General features: G+C 37.9%; 1 protein-coding gene across 5 annotated transcripts in view; it reads right to left on the bottom strand.

The window, feature by feature from the left end:
* Positions 1–16,939, bottom strand: part of SYT1 (synaptotagmin 1) — a 345,898-nt gene that overhangs the window by 53,454 nt on the left and 275,505 nt on the right. For all 5 annotated transcript variants that reach the window (XM_059471853.1, XM_059471851.1, XM_059471855.1 and 2 more), the window contains one exon: positions 16,180–16,347. In XM_059471853.1, coding sequence (XP_059327836.1) covers positions 16,180–16,347 — 168 coding nt within the window. The remainder of the gene's footprint in view (positions 1–16,179; positions 16,348–16,939) is intronic.

Here is a 16,939-nt window from a genome sequence, read left to right as displayed (position 1 = left end):
TTGCCACGGAGACCATCACCTCTCACCAGCATTTCTGTTTGCAATCATCTTATGCTTCTGTGCAAATACTGTAATTGTCTATACAGAAGAGTAATTTTAAGAGGGCATTTAATGCCTTTTTAGCCTCTTTTAATGTAATTTTAGCTGCAGGAAACACAAAGAAGGCAGCATCACGCAAACAGCCAGTTTTCCATAGATCACCAGGAAGCCATGGGAAATGGCAGCAGATGATGGGCTAATTCCAGTGAATAACCTGAAGTAAAAATGTAGGTACCTCATTAAATGCCTCCAGAATCAGGTTTAGCACTTCTTTTGTTGGTATGAAAATCTTTATCAACTGCGTTTCTACAACTTCTTGTACTTGTAACCTTTTCTCTTTGCATGACAGCAATACTTTTTTTTTCCCTTAAAAACTCAAGAAGTATTTGTCAGGCAAAGCACTGGAAGTGGCAGCACTGCAATGAAGCTAAAAAACCCAATTACTAGAGGTGTGGTTTGCAGGAGATAATTACAAACTCCTGCAGGGCTACACGGTACAGATGAGTGCTGCTGGTATGGTGATTAGCCCATGGAGATGCCTTATTGTTATTATTAATTTCTTTCAGCCCTGTGTATAAATAATTTATGTTAGTAAATTACTTTGATCTCTGATGGAAACTCTAAGTTAGTGTTAGAAACTTCCACCTGGGAGTTTCATAGTCATTAACCTATCCATGTATAATGCTTATACACCAATCAAACGATTCTCTCCATCTAAGCAACTTCATTACTTCATTACTTTTAAAGGGGATGCAATGGAGCAGAACATAAATGACAGAGACAATGCTGATAACACTTCTTCAACTTAGGAAAGGCTATTTTTAGTCCTGTTGAGAACCTGGACTTTTTAGAAATGACTCTTGAGTGGCTCCTGCCTGTTTTGTCCTTCTTCTCCTACTTGAGGCAATCATGTTTGCCTCGACAGGACACTTCCCTAATGAGCTACAGAGAAAAATGCTTTTTGTGCAGATTACTCTCATTTGTACTGCAGAATTGCTAACAGATATATCTATGTCATTAATGTAAACATTCTCTACATTTTTGTGGAAGATAGTATGAGAGAGTTGATGCTTGCAGTTCTCTTAGTAAAACAATACCAAAATAAGAAGCCACAGCACCATATGCTTCCCCCTAATTGGATGTAAGACTCAAAACCAATCAGTATAGGAAGAATATAAACACAGTGGGGTTGGTTTCCAACTTTGGTACCTGGTTTTGATTGTGAATATTTGCATAAGCCTGAGAGAAACACAAAATGATGTGATTTATGGGCAAAGATCCCAGATAATACCATCTTACCCTAATCAATATTTACAATGGAAGATTGTAATGTTCACTGTTTAGTTTTCATAGCTACCAAAATGTTTTAAAACTCTGTGGAGAAAACAGGGACAGCATAACTGTGGGTTATGAGCTAAATTTGTGTTTTCCAAATTCAGGAAACCCAGGTAAACCGTAATGACAGAATCTTTAATCCCAATTCCCACACTGATGGACTTCATACAATTTTTAAGCCACCACATGCTGTCTGCACACGGAGATCTTGAATCCATCGAATTCCTTTTCTTGGCATGTAAGGCATGATTACACTAAGCCTCAAAAGGTGCCACAACAATACCAGTGACAGAACCACATGGTTGCAGAAATTGATGACATAGACTGGTCCCAACTTCAATTAAGCCAAAGTAGCAAGTGGGTAGAATTAGCAACCTGTATACATAGCTGGGATTTAGAATTATGAAAGCATTGTCCCTCCACCCATAGAGCAAACAGGGATCACACTGGGGAAGGGCAATCAAGAAAAAAAAAAGGGTGCCCAACAAACCAGTAAACATGAAATTTTATTGCTACCATAGCTGTCTGACATTACTAGTTTCAAAGACACTGCATTTTTGATAAATACATGATTAAGGAACAAAGCAGAGCATTTCAAACCTGCAATAGGTATAATCAGGAAAGAAAGAATCTTTTCCTCTTATATTTGCAAATCAGGGTTGAGATGACCCCACAATATGAAGATGATTCTGCCACAATTAGGCAAAGGAGTGGGAAGTGAGCAAGAAACTCCTAGTCCTCAGTTTGTAGAAGCAGGCTAGAAATAGATGGTGCAGCAGGGAAAGATAAGGAAGGGGAAGAAAAGCTGGAGCTAACATGTCAGCCCTTATGGCACGTTGGAGACTATCACATGAATATGTATGCACACCAAGTACCACTGTACCCCAAATCTGTGCACTACTTTTGGGATGAAATGACAAAAGCAGAGAGGGGAGGCAGAGCTCTCCCAACCCTTTCAGACAAAAGGCTTATTGCAGAAGTACCTGTTTCAGACTTGCAAAATGTTATCTATACATCCAGTCAATATAAAACTAAGGGCTTTGACAGCTATACATTAATCTGACAAGCAGAGTAATTCCTTTTCTGTCTGAAAAAATTTCATGCCCATGAACACAGAAGCCAAACTGGAAGTAAATGAGTGCTAAAAGCCTCTGGAGAGAGGCCAGAACCATCTTCATGATTGCACCTACTGCAATTTTAAAGAAACTATTTTAGAACAATAAAATATGAACAGACAAGTGCCCTACTGCACGATTCCTTACTCTGTCATCAGCCGTGTTTTGTCTTACAAAATGGAAGTACAGAACGTCTGATCAAAAGTCTCTCCTGTTTGCTTTTACTAACTTTTTCTTTTAGAAGAGTCTTCATAGATTACACTCTCTTCACATGTGCACACTTGGCCCCAAAAGGAAGCCCCTGATAATACAAGTGCAGTTACAAGACACCTAACACATAAATCAATCAGGAAAGTGAAATAGGTTATAGCATGAGACCTTGGAAGAAACTGAATTCTCAAGGCAAAGATCCATAGGGCTCACTTTGGACTCTGTAGAAAAGGGACTAACAGTGACAACAGGCTAAAGAAGATATGAAAAGGAGGAGACTGATATTAGGCAAAGAGAAAACAGAAATAGAAGTAAAGGTCCATGAGGCAATTTTAAAAGGGAGAAGTTCTAGGGCAGACAGTAAAGGCTCATGAGGCAATTTTAAAAGGGAGAAGTTCTAGGGCAGACAGAATACTCTTTCAAATGAAGGGAATTCATTAAAGGTATTGGAAGGTGGTATCTGTAGGCATGTAGTCTGTGCCTACACGCTATAAAGTATAAGTGAGAAAGAGTCAGAAGAAAGGGTTTAATTGCATATTGCTTTTGACTGATTTCCCTACCACAGTCCTACTCTGACTCTTTGTGATACAACCTTTTTTTTGCCAGCACTATTTTTTACCTTTGCTTAAAATGAACAGACCTATCAGGATCTTTCTCTGGGAAGAAAAAATCTACTTATTTCTCCTTCTTTCCCCCAGCCCCCTCCGAACAGTACTACTTGAAACAGAAATTCGTGACACATCTCTGTCCTCTTACTGCAATAGATATAAAGAAGCAGTGGATTGCATTTCTTTTAACTGCTATAACTATGTAATATTCCCCAACATAATGGCAAATTGGACTTGAAAGCAATTTGGGCAATAAATTTGAATGAACCAATGTTATTAAAAAATAAACAAACTAGGTTTTGTCAGTTTCCTCCTTTTAGTCCACTTATTATATTTTTTAACTATTTAGAAAGACTACTTCAATTACTGCTTTCTAAAAAGCAGAGAAAACAGAAGGAGAAAACACTGTTATTATTAGTAGAAAAATGACACTTCACAGTCATCAGTTTAAAAGCATCACAATCAGGTGCCTCTTGCAAAATGAGAAGTGCTGTGGTCGAAGGCAGCTGAAATCAAAGACTAGTCAAACTCCACTCTTTGATTTCCAGACAAGAGACCGTGCTGCCAAACATTCCAAGTTTTTAATGAAACAAGAAGAAAATGAATTTGCTAAATAAATGAGCAAAGAAGGAATGAATGAAAAGAATCATATGTGGCTGAAACACGTGGCCTGGTTTTCCATAACTCTTTGCCTACCCACAAATGCTTGCAGTTGGCTGCTCTGCTTTAATGATTGCATGTCCCTCTGCTTTGCCACTTGGCTTCTCCTCAGCTCCTGCCTGATCATATTTCTAAATGTCACTCACATCTATGCAGGCCAGTGCACAAAACACAATTAGTTTAACTGAATGGCACACTAATATTATTACTTTTGACAGCATGGAAAACTTATTAACTACAGTATGTCACAAGGCTAGTCTTCTAGTGAGTAGTTTAAGTATAACATTGAAAGGAAATGTAATACATGTGAAATATTTTTGTTCTTGGCTTATCAGACATTGTGAGAAGTCAAATCACAAAGCTTTTCTCTAATTATTAGAATATTACATATGCACTGCAATCACTCTACAGAAAGTCATTGTCCTCCTGTGATAGGGTAATAGGAAGCCACACTACAGTTCCCTTGCTTGATTTGAAATTTCCTGTAGTAAGAGTATCTTAATGTTCAGTTAATGTAGCGTCTGCTACCAAGCGCGTCTTTAGTTTCCAAAGGTGATTGAATTAAAAGCTTTAGACTATGAACTGGAATTACAGAATACATCCAAAAGTACATAGAATCAGTAGATAGTAAAGAATTGCAATTAGGAATCAAAGTAATAAGTAATTTCTTCCTTTTAAGATGTATGACTGCATGCAGTACTGTACAAAAAACCTGGCAGGAGCACAGTCCTTGCTAAAACAACCATACATTATTTACTCCAAGACAAACACAAGCTGATTTGAACAAACCAATAAAAGTGGGAATGATTGGTATGATGGAATGACTAATCATCTGTGGTGCTGGTAACTACTGCTGAAATTCATCAGCACCAGGCAAAATCAGTGCTGCCATTACTGAAGCCATATGGCATTACATTTCTATTTGTTCTGCAAAAGCCATAAAGAGAAATTCAGTAGAATTCATGGATTACCCTTCACAGGCAGCCATCTTCTTCCCTTTCCTGAAATTTCAACAAAGTACTTAGACAATAAGACCTACTACTGAGCCATTAAATAAATGTTGACTCATGCCCTTTCTCTCCTCTCTTGCTTGCTGCAGAGCCAGTGCAGCTTTCATGTTCCTCCCCAATATCCCCTAGCACTACCTCCAGCTCCCTTCCATGACCCCCATCACAAACCCCACACCACAGAGCAGCCTCCTCCAAAATCTTCTAAGTTGGCAATTGGGAAAGAGGCAACACATACTGGGATTGCTTTAAAACAAGAAGCTAGCTGCCTAGCTAGGGGCAGGCCAAAGAGAACACAAGGTGACCCACCACAAGCTCAAGGGCTTCTCCGAACAGGGCAAGAATCTGAGGATCCATCTTTGTTAAGACACTGCATTCCTTTACACTTAGAGAAATTTTCTCACCTTGCTCTCCAACTTCCAGGGCAGCATGCAACACAGTTTTGTACCAACACCAGTTTGTGCCTTTATTTTCACACAAAGATAACTTAGCCACACCGAAAAACAAGGATTCCCACTGCACTGCAGCAGGGACCTTAAAAGGGCTGCACACCGAGGACTGGCACAGCAAGATGAAAAGGAACTGGATTTGCTAATGGGAAAACCACAGACAGCTGATCTAAGTTGACAGCTGATAGGTCAACACTTATAGCAAGACAGTTCTCCACATGTAATTTATCAAGGTGAAGATTTTCTTTCATGTAAAATTTCACCCCAACCAATATAATATTTTTTTTTCCTGTTCATTGCTTTTATGCTACAAGCACACATAGGACTAGAAGTCCCTTTCTGTATCACTGTTTTTCATTTAGAAAGTTTTCTCACATTGTTCTATTTTTACTGATTTTTGTACTGAAGATTTTTCCAGAGCATTGGAATTGCCTAAACATGAGGTAGGGTAAAGCATATGCAGCTGGAAAAGTGGCAAGCTGTAAAGCTCAGAAAAGCTCCTGTTCTAGTGCTCCCTAGTTTGTGGGAAGTCAGAAATATGTAAAATACTCTCTCAGATAATTTCAGTATTTTTGTCTTTGGTTCCACTTGAAATGAAGAAGCTAATACATATCTCCCACAATGCCTTGCATTACATTTCGTGAGTTCAGCATATTAAATATTTGTGTTCAGTTCAAGAATGAGGTCCTTCAAACCACTGCTACATTTTCAAATCTACTGACTTACCCTTACCAGGCTTATATCCACTTCTTAAACTAAGCACTCAAACATTTATTTTTATGAAACTACTGAAAGATATTAAAGTGTTAGATAAATACATAGTGGCAAGCTCCTCTTTTGTAACTCTACTTCTCCTCACTATTTCACTTTGAAAAAGTCTCTTAACACATTCTTTAGGAAGACAAGGCAGCTCATCAAAGGTCATCACAGTAATCAGAACCACACACTCAATTGTATTAATCTCTTCAGTAAAGAGTTCATTGCAGTTAGCTAAAAATCTGGGACAGAAGACTGCACTTATCATAAGATCTCTGGCTTAATGATGTTCCTTTTTAATAAATCTTAGACCACAAGGGAAAGAAGGATGAAAAAGTTCTGTTTTACTTGTCTTACTCAAAAAAGGCCAAATACGATAAAGGTGATATCTATCAGTCATTTGTCTTTAATCAAACACAGATGAAACAAAGGAAGAATTTATAAAAGTTGTAATAATGTTGATTTAAAGGATATAAAATATTATGAATGGGTAGTCACATTGTTTTATGGAAAAATAAAAAAGGTCTTTTCAACTAAAACCAGATTCCCTCTTTGGTAAGATTGGAAATTTGCGTGATGAAGGAAGCATGCACATTTTTTTTCTTTTTTCCATTCAAGGTCTGCTGCTGTTTTTTATAAGTGGGGAAAATTTTTTTTTACAAAGGACGCAGGTGATAGAACAGTAAATAGTAATGAAACAGATCGGTCAAAAAGAAAGTTCTTAATCAATTATCTACAACCAGGTACAAAGAGGACATTTTCATACAGCCGAAAGCAAATTTTCTACAGTCTAAGACAGAGAACTCCAGACTTTTTGTAAGTACCTTCTCAATCAGGAAAGGTATCTTACAATGCAATACCTCCTGCTGAGGGTTCAGGGTCATAAGCTACAGATCATGAACTGCTAGTGCAATGCTGTGCAAAACAATCAATAGTAGACATGATCAGAAGAGGCTGTGACTTGGTCTGCCTGCCAAAGAAATAAAGGATCCGGCACACAGCTCTTGTGTACGTAAATTTTTTTTAGATGCTGAAAACGACAAAGAAGGTAAAAAGTCATGACTCTTCTTGGAAAAATGGAAACCTGATTTTGAAAAACATATAAGAATAATTTCAGCAGCTTTTTGAAAAGAGGATTGGACATGATTACTGTGAGTAAGTAATGTAGAGAAGAGCAAGCATCATGTATTAAATTGCTTGAATCTACTGAAGAAGGGCATAACATGAATCAGCAACAGAGTAGAATCCAGTAACATTCAAGTAAAAAATAAAGTACACATTTTAAAGAGAGATAGAGTATTGCCAAAACTATAAAAGGATGTGTTATTTTCTTCACCTACTTCTGTCTTAAAATCTGAAACTTTCAAACTCTGGTTTTAAAGGCCCTCTAAGAGTTTTCCAGTGGAGGTGCAAAGCTGCCTATAACAAACATTGCTGAGGGCTGAAAATCATACAGTTTCTAGCTCCTTGTTCCAAAACCAACAAGGTCTAACTTTCAAGCTTGTAAGGGGGTTTCCTTGTGCCACTTTCCTCCCAAACTGGCACCGGGAGAACACTATTAGCTCCAGGATGCTGCCTGTTTCCTAGACTAAGTTCAATTACAGGACATGCTTTGAAATGTTCCTTGAAGGCCTAGGAGTCCTCCAGATTTAGGGCACATACCACCTAATTTACAGAAATGTCTTAATCAATTGAAAAGAACTAGCACTATTTCTAAAGAAAACAAAGGTTTTCTTGAAATAGGAGGCTTTTTGCAGAAAGAAAATGTTTTCTAATATAAATGGCCCACATGTCATAGAAAACTTGTCTGCTCTAAAAAAAAATCACAGAAAAATTAATGTTTGTCCTGATAATTAATGTGCAAATCTGAGTGAGTAAAACCACTTTTAGCATAATCCACTCCTAAATCTGGGCTGGGCATTAACTGACCAGAGACGTCAGCTGCAGACCTCAGGGCACTCCCACAAAAATGAGTTGCTGCCAGTTCTGAAGCTGAGGCTCCACTCATTAACAAGAGATCCTCCTGTTAATTTTCACAGTTACTGAAGAAGATATGGAAGAACAGGGGTAAAATAACTGGATTCCAGACAACCAAAAATAATTTAAGTAGCACCTAATATGAAGCATGTGATGGGAAGCTCAGGTGCCAGCCACAGCACTGAGAAGCTGCAGTGCCATGTTCTTTACCAGTGGCATCAAAAGCAAGCTGTAAACCCCACATAAGGGTAATTGTACAGGGAATGACTTGAGTCAGAATTTTATGGCAAGCTCTTTGGCTAAGAAGAAGACATTTGAACTCAAGGTCAGCCACAAGAGGAAAAAGGCAAAGAGAAGGGTTCTCAAATGCAGCTGCCTTTATCAGTGTCAGTGGATGCTGCAGTACCTCCCAATTCCATTCTGTTGTGGGCAAACACATGTGGCTGACCAAGCAGCAGTAACACCACTTTCAACTCTCTCACTGCTAGTTAGGAAGCCTCTACCTCTGACATTATTTCTGTAATTGTGATTGCAGACATAATTGACAAGGAAAAGATCTTGACCTCCATATCACTGGATTCAGTTTCAGATACATGTTTTACTCAAGCTTTAGGCCAGCAAGAAGCACACAGAGAACATATCGGGATCCAAAACGATATCGGAAGTAGATTTCATCTGTGCACCAATGATGGTAGCTCAAAGTGATTTGTGTTCTGCTTTAATGACACAGCAGTAGTACTTCTGTTGCAGTGATCATACTTTAGCCCTCTACAGAAAAAAATAATACTCTGAAAAGGGACAAAACAACTACAGTAGCCCTCCATCCCTCTAGTGAGTAAGCCAGCCAGGCAACCCCTAATGCTTCTCTAGTTATGATGGTGACAAGCACAAAGTAAGCTGCAGAAGGCCACAGAAAAGGAAGAGGAGCAAAGTGCAGGTGCACAAAATTTACCCTACTGTGTTACCTGTAACACAGTAACAGCACATCCGTCACTGTGAGTGATTTCTTTGGCCTTTGGTAGAAGGCTGACTTATATGATACAACAGAACAGGAAACTGTAGGACTGAATTATCTCTGTCTGTTTTCCATTTAGCCTAGAAATAAGACTTGGTATACTTCCTAAATTCATGTACTCTACTTCTTGAAACAACAGCATAAACTAATTAAAAGTCTAATACCTCTGAACTGAACATATATTCCAGATTCTAACTGTGATTAAATTATTTTGTGCTAATTCCTGCCACAAGTACAATGTAAAGTGCTTCAGATACCAGTTTAAGCTCATTGTTAAACTAAAATGAAACACAACAAGCTCTGGAAAGAGGTTAAGTGGTTACTATGGTAATCTCTGACATAGTTTAAATCAGTGTTTAAAAGGTGATAGAGGAAAAAAAAATAAAGAAAATGCCTAATCCCTTTCTTTTTGGTCCAGTATTCCTAAACCTTTGTCTCCCCTTTTCAAAAATACATCTTTCTCTGATGCTTCTGGAAACCAAAATCTTCTAGCTCTACATGGAGTGAGCACAACAAACAAAGAGATTGGAGCAGCATACATCCCCTCCTCAACCTTCTAGTGAAAATGCTGTTGTCATTTTTGTGAGACCTGCTCTTCTTTCGTGACTGTAAAAATGCTGCTCTCTGTTCTGAAGGTCCTTGTAATGACACTGTATTTTTATACAGCTGTTTTACAGCTTCCCTTAGCTCCTGATCCTGGCTTGTACAGCGATCAGATAATGATTTTTGTCACTGTTGGTTTGGAAACGTAGGGGAGAAAGGGAAATAAGGTATTAGCCTGGACTACTGCAAAGCTTCTGCCTGGAATCCCAGTGAGGCCATTTCTGCCCCTGGATTATGCATTCACTGATGCTGGTAGTCAGTAAAATAAGTAAGTATATAAAAGTCCAGCTGCAGAACAATGCTGAACAGTTCCAGATATAGCACGTTTTGTGGCCCTTTCACACTCATCAGCTGGTCCCACAGACCCATTTGCAGTCTCTCCCAGATTACAGAGCTTTATACTTGGGGGTACTCCAGAACTAAATCTGTATTTTCTAGAATTCCTTCTGCAGTTTCCATCCAAAATATCTCCTCATACTCCAGCTTCAGATGAGTTTGATCCCTTTCAGCAGTTTTCTCAAAACTCTATAAAAACACAATTTCAGAACACTGCTGTCCAATTGCCATTGAATGTGGCCGTGTCTTTGAACTTTAAAATATCTTCTGCTTGAGCAATCAAATCCCACAAAGTAATATTAATATGTGAAGGCTGAGAATTTCCCACTATTCCTTCCTTCGGTTTTGTGATTTTCTACAAGGTTCTTAGCAATATACTTTGTTTGAAACAAACATTATTATTTTTTTGTGTATTATGGGTCATTAGATGCTTAGCACCAAGTATAGGATCTACTATTTCAGCACAGTTTAACCTCAGGATGCCCTCCCACACACGGAAGGAAAATGGTAATAAGAATGGTTTTGGCAAATAAGCAATACATGTTTTTCTGATCTCAGAATGAATACTGTCCAGGAACAGAAAGGCCCCAGAAGAGCCTGCATTTAACACTATCACTCAGCTTCTTCCTCTTATACTGTCTTCTGTATTTGAATTCAATATCTGCAAAGCCAGACAGTTTGAGATAAATCAAGACAAGGTTCCTTTTGATTTCAAGTAAGCCAATTACATTATTTTTATTATAACACAAGAAAGTGACCTCCCAAGGCATCTCTTCCAGAGAGGGAGTTAAAAAGAGAATACTCAACAAAGGTATATAGTGGGATTGCCAGCACTTTGAGTATGAAAGGTGAGAAAAGAAATGCATAATTCTAATGAACTGAAAACAGTACCCTTACAGCTCCACTTGAATCATATTGTTTTAAAGTCACTTTAGCATCTTCAATTTCAAGATGAAAAACAACTGATTAACTGCTGAAGAATTTTAAAGCAGGCTTGCTTATTCTCAAACTTCCAAACCTCAGTTTTTTTCCCTGTCTCAGCAGGAAATTCAGTTCCTTGGCAGGACAGATGCTGCACTTACAATGTTGAATAGGCATTCAACAATCTCTGTTTACTGCATGAACTCTTCACAAAACCTGAGAACTAAAACCTTCTTAGATTTAACATTTTAAAGTTTTGGGAGTAAGAAGAAGTGAACTTGAGAAGATGTAAACACCATGAAGAAAACATAGTGTTCCAATATAACATGCAGCTAAATAAAGGAAATCTCACATTTTAAAATCTGTCTGACACTCTGACAGCATCTCCATAGGGATAATGATACTTTCCTTCGCAAAGCACTGTGCTATCTGAAAAGCTGTAAAAGAACTAAGTGTTATTACCAGTGATGGGAAAGGCCTATTAGATCATCTGTCCATTGCTCATGCAACTATAACAGAAAATAACAGTGATTTGCTGCTGTAATTTGACAGTGACTTTTGTAAAAATGTCCTTTCCTCTTATATCTCTGCAAGTTTCAGTTCCAGAGTCAGTGAGTTGGGAGGCTCAGTAACTTTGTCACAGTCTCTAACTTCTATGAAGTACACCAAGGTACTAAATACACATGCTACAGGCCCACTTTTCCACCTCCTTCCTTCACTTTTTACTTTTGTATAAGGCAGGAAAGAACAATCCTCATGAACAGCACAGTCAAGGTTCAGAGAACTACTCTTTCCACCTGAAGAACACCTCCTTCTCACCCCTTTCCAAGGCAGCACCGTGCATCTCTCCTGCTGTGGTTGTGCATCCCACAGGAGTGTGGTGTTTTCCAGCAGACCTCCCACTCAGAAGCCTTGTATAAAATATACCCATCATCACCCACTGTGCTATGAGCATGCATCCATCATGTAACCTAACCATGGTGGCTGCCTGATCAGATAATGCAGAGAGTCTCATGTCATGGCTCTGCAGAAGTTGTGAAAGATCTGCAGAACTCTTGGTGGTAGATACTGTCAGGTCAACAAAGATCCTTCTCCTTATGACATAAGTCTCTGCATCTCCACCGCTTTCAAGGGAAAGAATTGTTTCTGCTCTTTGTTATATTCCCTAAAATTTCTTGGCATGTTTGCTACAACCAGCTTTCAATTTAAGTGCCAATATAACAAAATGTCTGGAGGGAAATCAGCTGAAGTATTCAGAAGATGACTCTCAGTATGATTCACACCGCTGTGAGCAAAGAAGAGGTCTGTCTGGCCTTCTGTACTGGAGCGATAACAGATATTGGATGCAGTGTGTACTCAGATAAAAGTTAATAGCAATGACATCTGGTAGATGACAGAGAGGAGCAAACTCCTGCGATCTGCTTTTTAACACTCGGTGCCCAAACCATTATATGTCAGACTTGGTAAAAGTGAATAACCTTTCAGCATCTACCACTCCTCCCTCCCACACTCAGTCAAATGAGACTGAAGGACTACTAGACACAGGGACAGCAGATCTAAAAGCAGCCAAGGAAAAAGGATTCCAGGTATGCAGCTCATTAGTAGCAGCCTCCTCAATATTTAGCAGTCATTGCACATTCCCAAAGCCCTCTCACAGTCATAACAAACGCTCACACAAAGGCTTGTACCTTCAAAGTACTTCACCGACATAAATATATTAATAAGACCTTTCCCAGAAGAGAATGCAGTGTCAGAGAGATGCCATTCAAGTGACTGGGCTGTGAGAGATAGAGCTTACATTATTTCATTAAACCTTCACCCTCTGTCTTCAATTTTAAGCCCATTTTAAAAAAAGGACAGAATGTACAGTGGAGCTTTATGAACAAAAAGAAGAGTAACTGCTTGCAAAATTGTTTTGCCTCCTACTATTGAAGTGGTAATTAAGTTGTAATTCTGTGATGCGCATCAACTGAATTTGACATAAACTAAAACTGTTTATATTCACTTTGACTGATGCCACCTAGATAGTTCTTTTCAAGTGACTAGTGACAACTGCCACTGGTTCACTTTGGTATACATCTTGTCTAGGGGTCATAATTAAAACATTAAGGATACTTTGGCAACTTATACTTAATTTCAAACTTATACTTAATTTCATATTTAGAATTATAGTTAGCACTAGATTGCTGAGAACTGACAAACTTGCCTAAGTGTCATAAGGGCAAGAAAGGAAATAAAGTCTGTCATTCTTCAAACATTGCAAATCTCCATCAGATGTGCTTTTCAAGGGCAAATTCACTACACGATTATAATATGTATAATAGTCAGTAAGAGATATTTTGTTAGCAATAGAATTACATTTGTCATACATTTTTGGATTAAATACAGTTGCTCAGGTTTTAATTTGTTATTTTAGTAAGCCAGACCACCATATCATATTCATGATCACTACCAAGAGTCAAAGCTGTGTCTATGATATAGGTTAATCATGTTAGCCTTCATATACTCAGTGCTGTTTTTGCTAATTCTGAAACCAGGGTACTTCTTGGTTGCAGCTGTATCTGCCATGAATTCTGCAACATCTGCTGAGTCAGGTGACAATCCCTGTATGCAGATATGGTCTCACCCATCCCTACTTATCACCACTTAAAATACACAAGAATTTGCTTGGAATCTTTTCTGTGGAGCAGGGACTAGAACATCAAAGATGGTAAGGTACTTGAATCAAATATGGAACATGCATGACATTTCATGTGAAACACAGATCCCAAACTTCTGACAGATGCACCTCTCCTGGTTCCCGGTAGAGATTTCTCTTCCAAATTGGGCTAAGCAATTATTTGAATCTGTCTCATCATATATATGGCAGAAGTAGAGGTTCCATAATAGAGTAGAATTAAGTTTGGATTAAATAAACTTGTCTAATGAGTGTTTTTTGTAGAATCACTTTTTAGGTGTACAGTGAGCTTATGAGCTCTTACAGACTACCTACACATAGTATATAGAAAATTAGGATTAAAATGTCCCCATACACCCCAAGTTGTGATATTTATACCCCAAGTTGTGATATTTTTCCATATTGACTGGATACCTTGCATGCTTGAGCATTGAGATGCAAAAATAAAACACGAGACCTCCTGTAGTATGAAAAAATATTTAAGGAGTTGGTCTAAGCATAGTTTTTCATGATGCTTTCACATCCTATATATTGCCTAGCTTCTTATAAATAAAATGGCCATGCTTTGGTGGCAACTTCAAAAAGGTTCCATTGAAAAAGTATAAAAATAACAGTGGTTCTTCTGCATAAACAGTACCTGAAATTTGAAGAAAGATGAGGGAAACCTAGATTTCATCTCTACAGCAAACTATTCAAAGATCTTGCAATACTCTTCCAATATCCAAATACTTCCAGAATTATTTATTTTAATTATCTCCTTCTGTTTTAATAAATAGTATTTTACAACTCAGAATGCATTTCTGGAAGTAGCTCACACACTCAATATCCGTTTCAAGCAAGGTTTTAATCCTACTGTATTAGCAGGGTATGAATTCTATGACAGCAACCAAGTGACTGCATCAGGTCTTACTGTGGATCTTAGCTAGAACACTGCAACTTTCTATGCAGTAAGGCAGATGAAACCCCACACTAATCTGTAGCATGTTATCTGTAAGCTGCATATAGAGATATCATTGTTTATGTTCTAAAAGCCTAATGTTATACTACAAAGGCAAAGTGACAATGCCTTTTTGCATAGTTTGGCTTATTTTATGTGTTTTGAAACAGAAAAGCATGAAACACTTTGAAAGCACAGATAGTAGTGTAATAAAAGACCAGTTTGTTGCTTAATAAAATTTGGAAGGATTAATACACCCCAATTTCACATTTTCAGCTTTTTAGTATGCTGGATGCTTAAAACAACAGGGCCCTTGAACTGAAAACTTTCTTTTTCTCTTTTTTAATTTTCATATTTAAGAGTGGAAGAAAAATGCCCCATATACCAGGGCACTGATGTCACCTGCAGAAAGAGAGCCCTGCAAATACTGCCACTATGAAACAATGCCATGCAGAATACTCTTAATGTAGCAGTGGCTTTCAAATCAATAAGCAGTTGAAAAAAGCCATCTGAAAATAGAGTCTTTAAAACAAACACTCAAAAAGGAAGACTGAAATCTACCATTTCTGAAAACCTGAGAAGGCTGCATGGTTCTGCATATGATGCTGTTTTCACCACTTTTAGTCTAAATCAATACTCAGGTTTTCATCACTTGTGAGAAGGAAAGATTTCATTCAGAGATTGTCCCTTTAATTACAGAAACTAAGATTTGAATCCAAAGCACTTTATTAGCTGAATTAGATGATGAGAAACTCAGACTCATGATTACTTCTCCTCTCACCAGAGAATTAAAGCATGCTATGCACTCTGAGTGGGCAAGTACTGTCTATAAATCAAAAGAAAAAATAATGTAAAAATGAGGAAAAAATAGTATTACAATAAGCAAAAAGTTGGATGTATCAGTATGAACAAGCTCATAGGATGCACAATCTGATGATGAAATATTTCCAAGAAGTGTCATGTGTACATGTAGCACTATACCTTATAAATAATGAATCCAAGGGATGTTGACAATGAGAGGAAAATAAAAAAGGTAATAAATATTTGAGTAAGATGCCATTCCAAGGTTTTTGTAAAATTCATAATTCTAATCAAAGGATATTATTGAATAGCAGTTCAACAGAACTGTAAGGTATTTCAGTGAAACCCTATCATTATCATCATGCACAATAAGATGTCTTGAGATGCAAACCCTCGAGAATCACCAAGAAACCTAAATGCACACCACTTATAATCAAATGCAAATTCTATGTACCCAAAATGCAGCAATTCAAGAAAATGTCAAACTCATGAAAACAGTTTTAATAGGTTGCATAGAGTATCAAAAAGATTGACTGAATTAGCAGAGGAGGATGTCGTATTCAGTAAGTATTGGAAAAGATGCTTATCAAAAATTTATCAGGCAAAGTAAATCTGAGGACTGCTGATAACAGATGGGAACCGTCTCAGCAAAAAAAAAAAAATTGCTGGTTTTTCTGTTTCTATAGGTGAGGTAAAAAGTGTTCTGGGAGGAAAAAAAAGTGATTTTTCTTACCTCTTCTTTCTCTGCACTTTGCAAGTCCCTCCACTCCTCAGTGACATGACCGAAGTCCACTGTGTTCATTGCAACTTTATATTCCCCAATGATATCATGTTTGGAGAAACGATCAAAGTCATAAACTGCCATCACTAAAGTTTTTCCACCCAGCTCAGAGTATGGCACCTGCAAAGACAAGGAAATGACAAACTCTGCATCTGAGACAATAAAGATTGGTCCACTACAATGCAAATCTATTTCTTTGGTTTATCAGCTGTCATCTCAGGTAAATTGAACTGCAGAGAAAATTATGAGGTGTATTTGTTTCAGAGTCACCAGATGCAGTATTTCTTGAGACAAGGCTCTGGCACTCAATAGAGCAATGTGGCAGCTCACTCATCACTCCTGGGTTTTTCTCATTCTACTTCAAATCATTTTGTGGGTGATGAAACTGAAACAAGAAGCCAAATTACTTGCACTGAAGACACATGAACTTTTCACACAATGGTGTTTTTTCCTCAATAAATCACCTGTCATCACTCAGAGATGGCTAGCTCCCAGACTCATGAAAAAACAGAACTGGCTTACTATATATGAAACAAAGTAATTAGACACTGGATGTGTCTCTTACAGTACCAATACCTATTACTTACCAAGGCATATTTTTCAATACTATACCTTTCCCATGTTAGACATTGGGGTGCTTTTTAAGTCACAATGTGTAACTAGAAATTGTGGTGGCAGAAGGCCAAGTTCTGACTAATTCTCCAACTGTTCT

The sequence above is a fragment of the Ammospiza nelsoni genome, chromosome 5, assembly GCF_027579445.1.
Source record: "Ammospiza nelsoni isolate bAmmNel1 chromosome 5, bAmmNel1.pri, whole genome shotgun sequence".
NCBI classification, from domain to species: Eukaryota; Metazoa; Chordata; class Aves; order Passeriformes; family Passerellidae; genus Ammospiza; species Ammospiza nelsoni.
The sequence above is the reverse complement of the archived record's forward strand: the minus strand, read 5'-3'. Positions and strand labels throughout refer to the sequence as shown.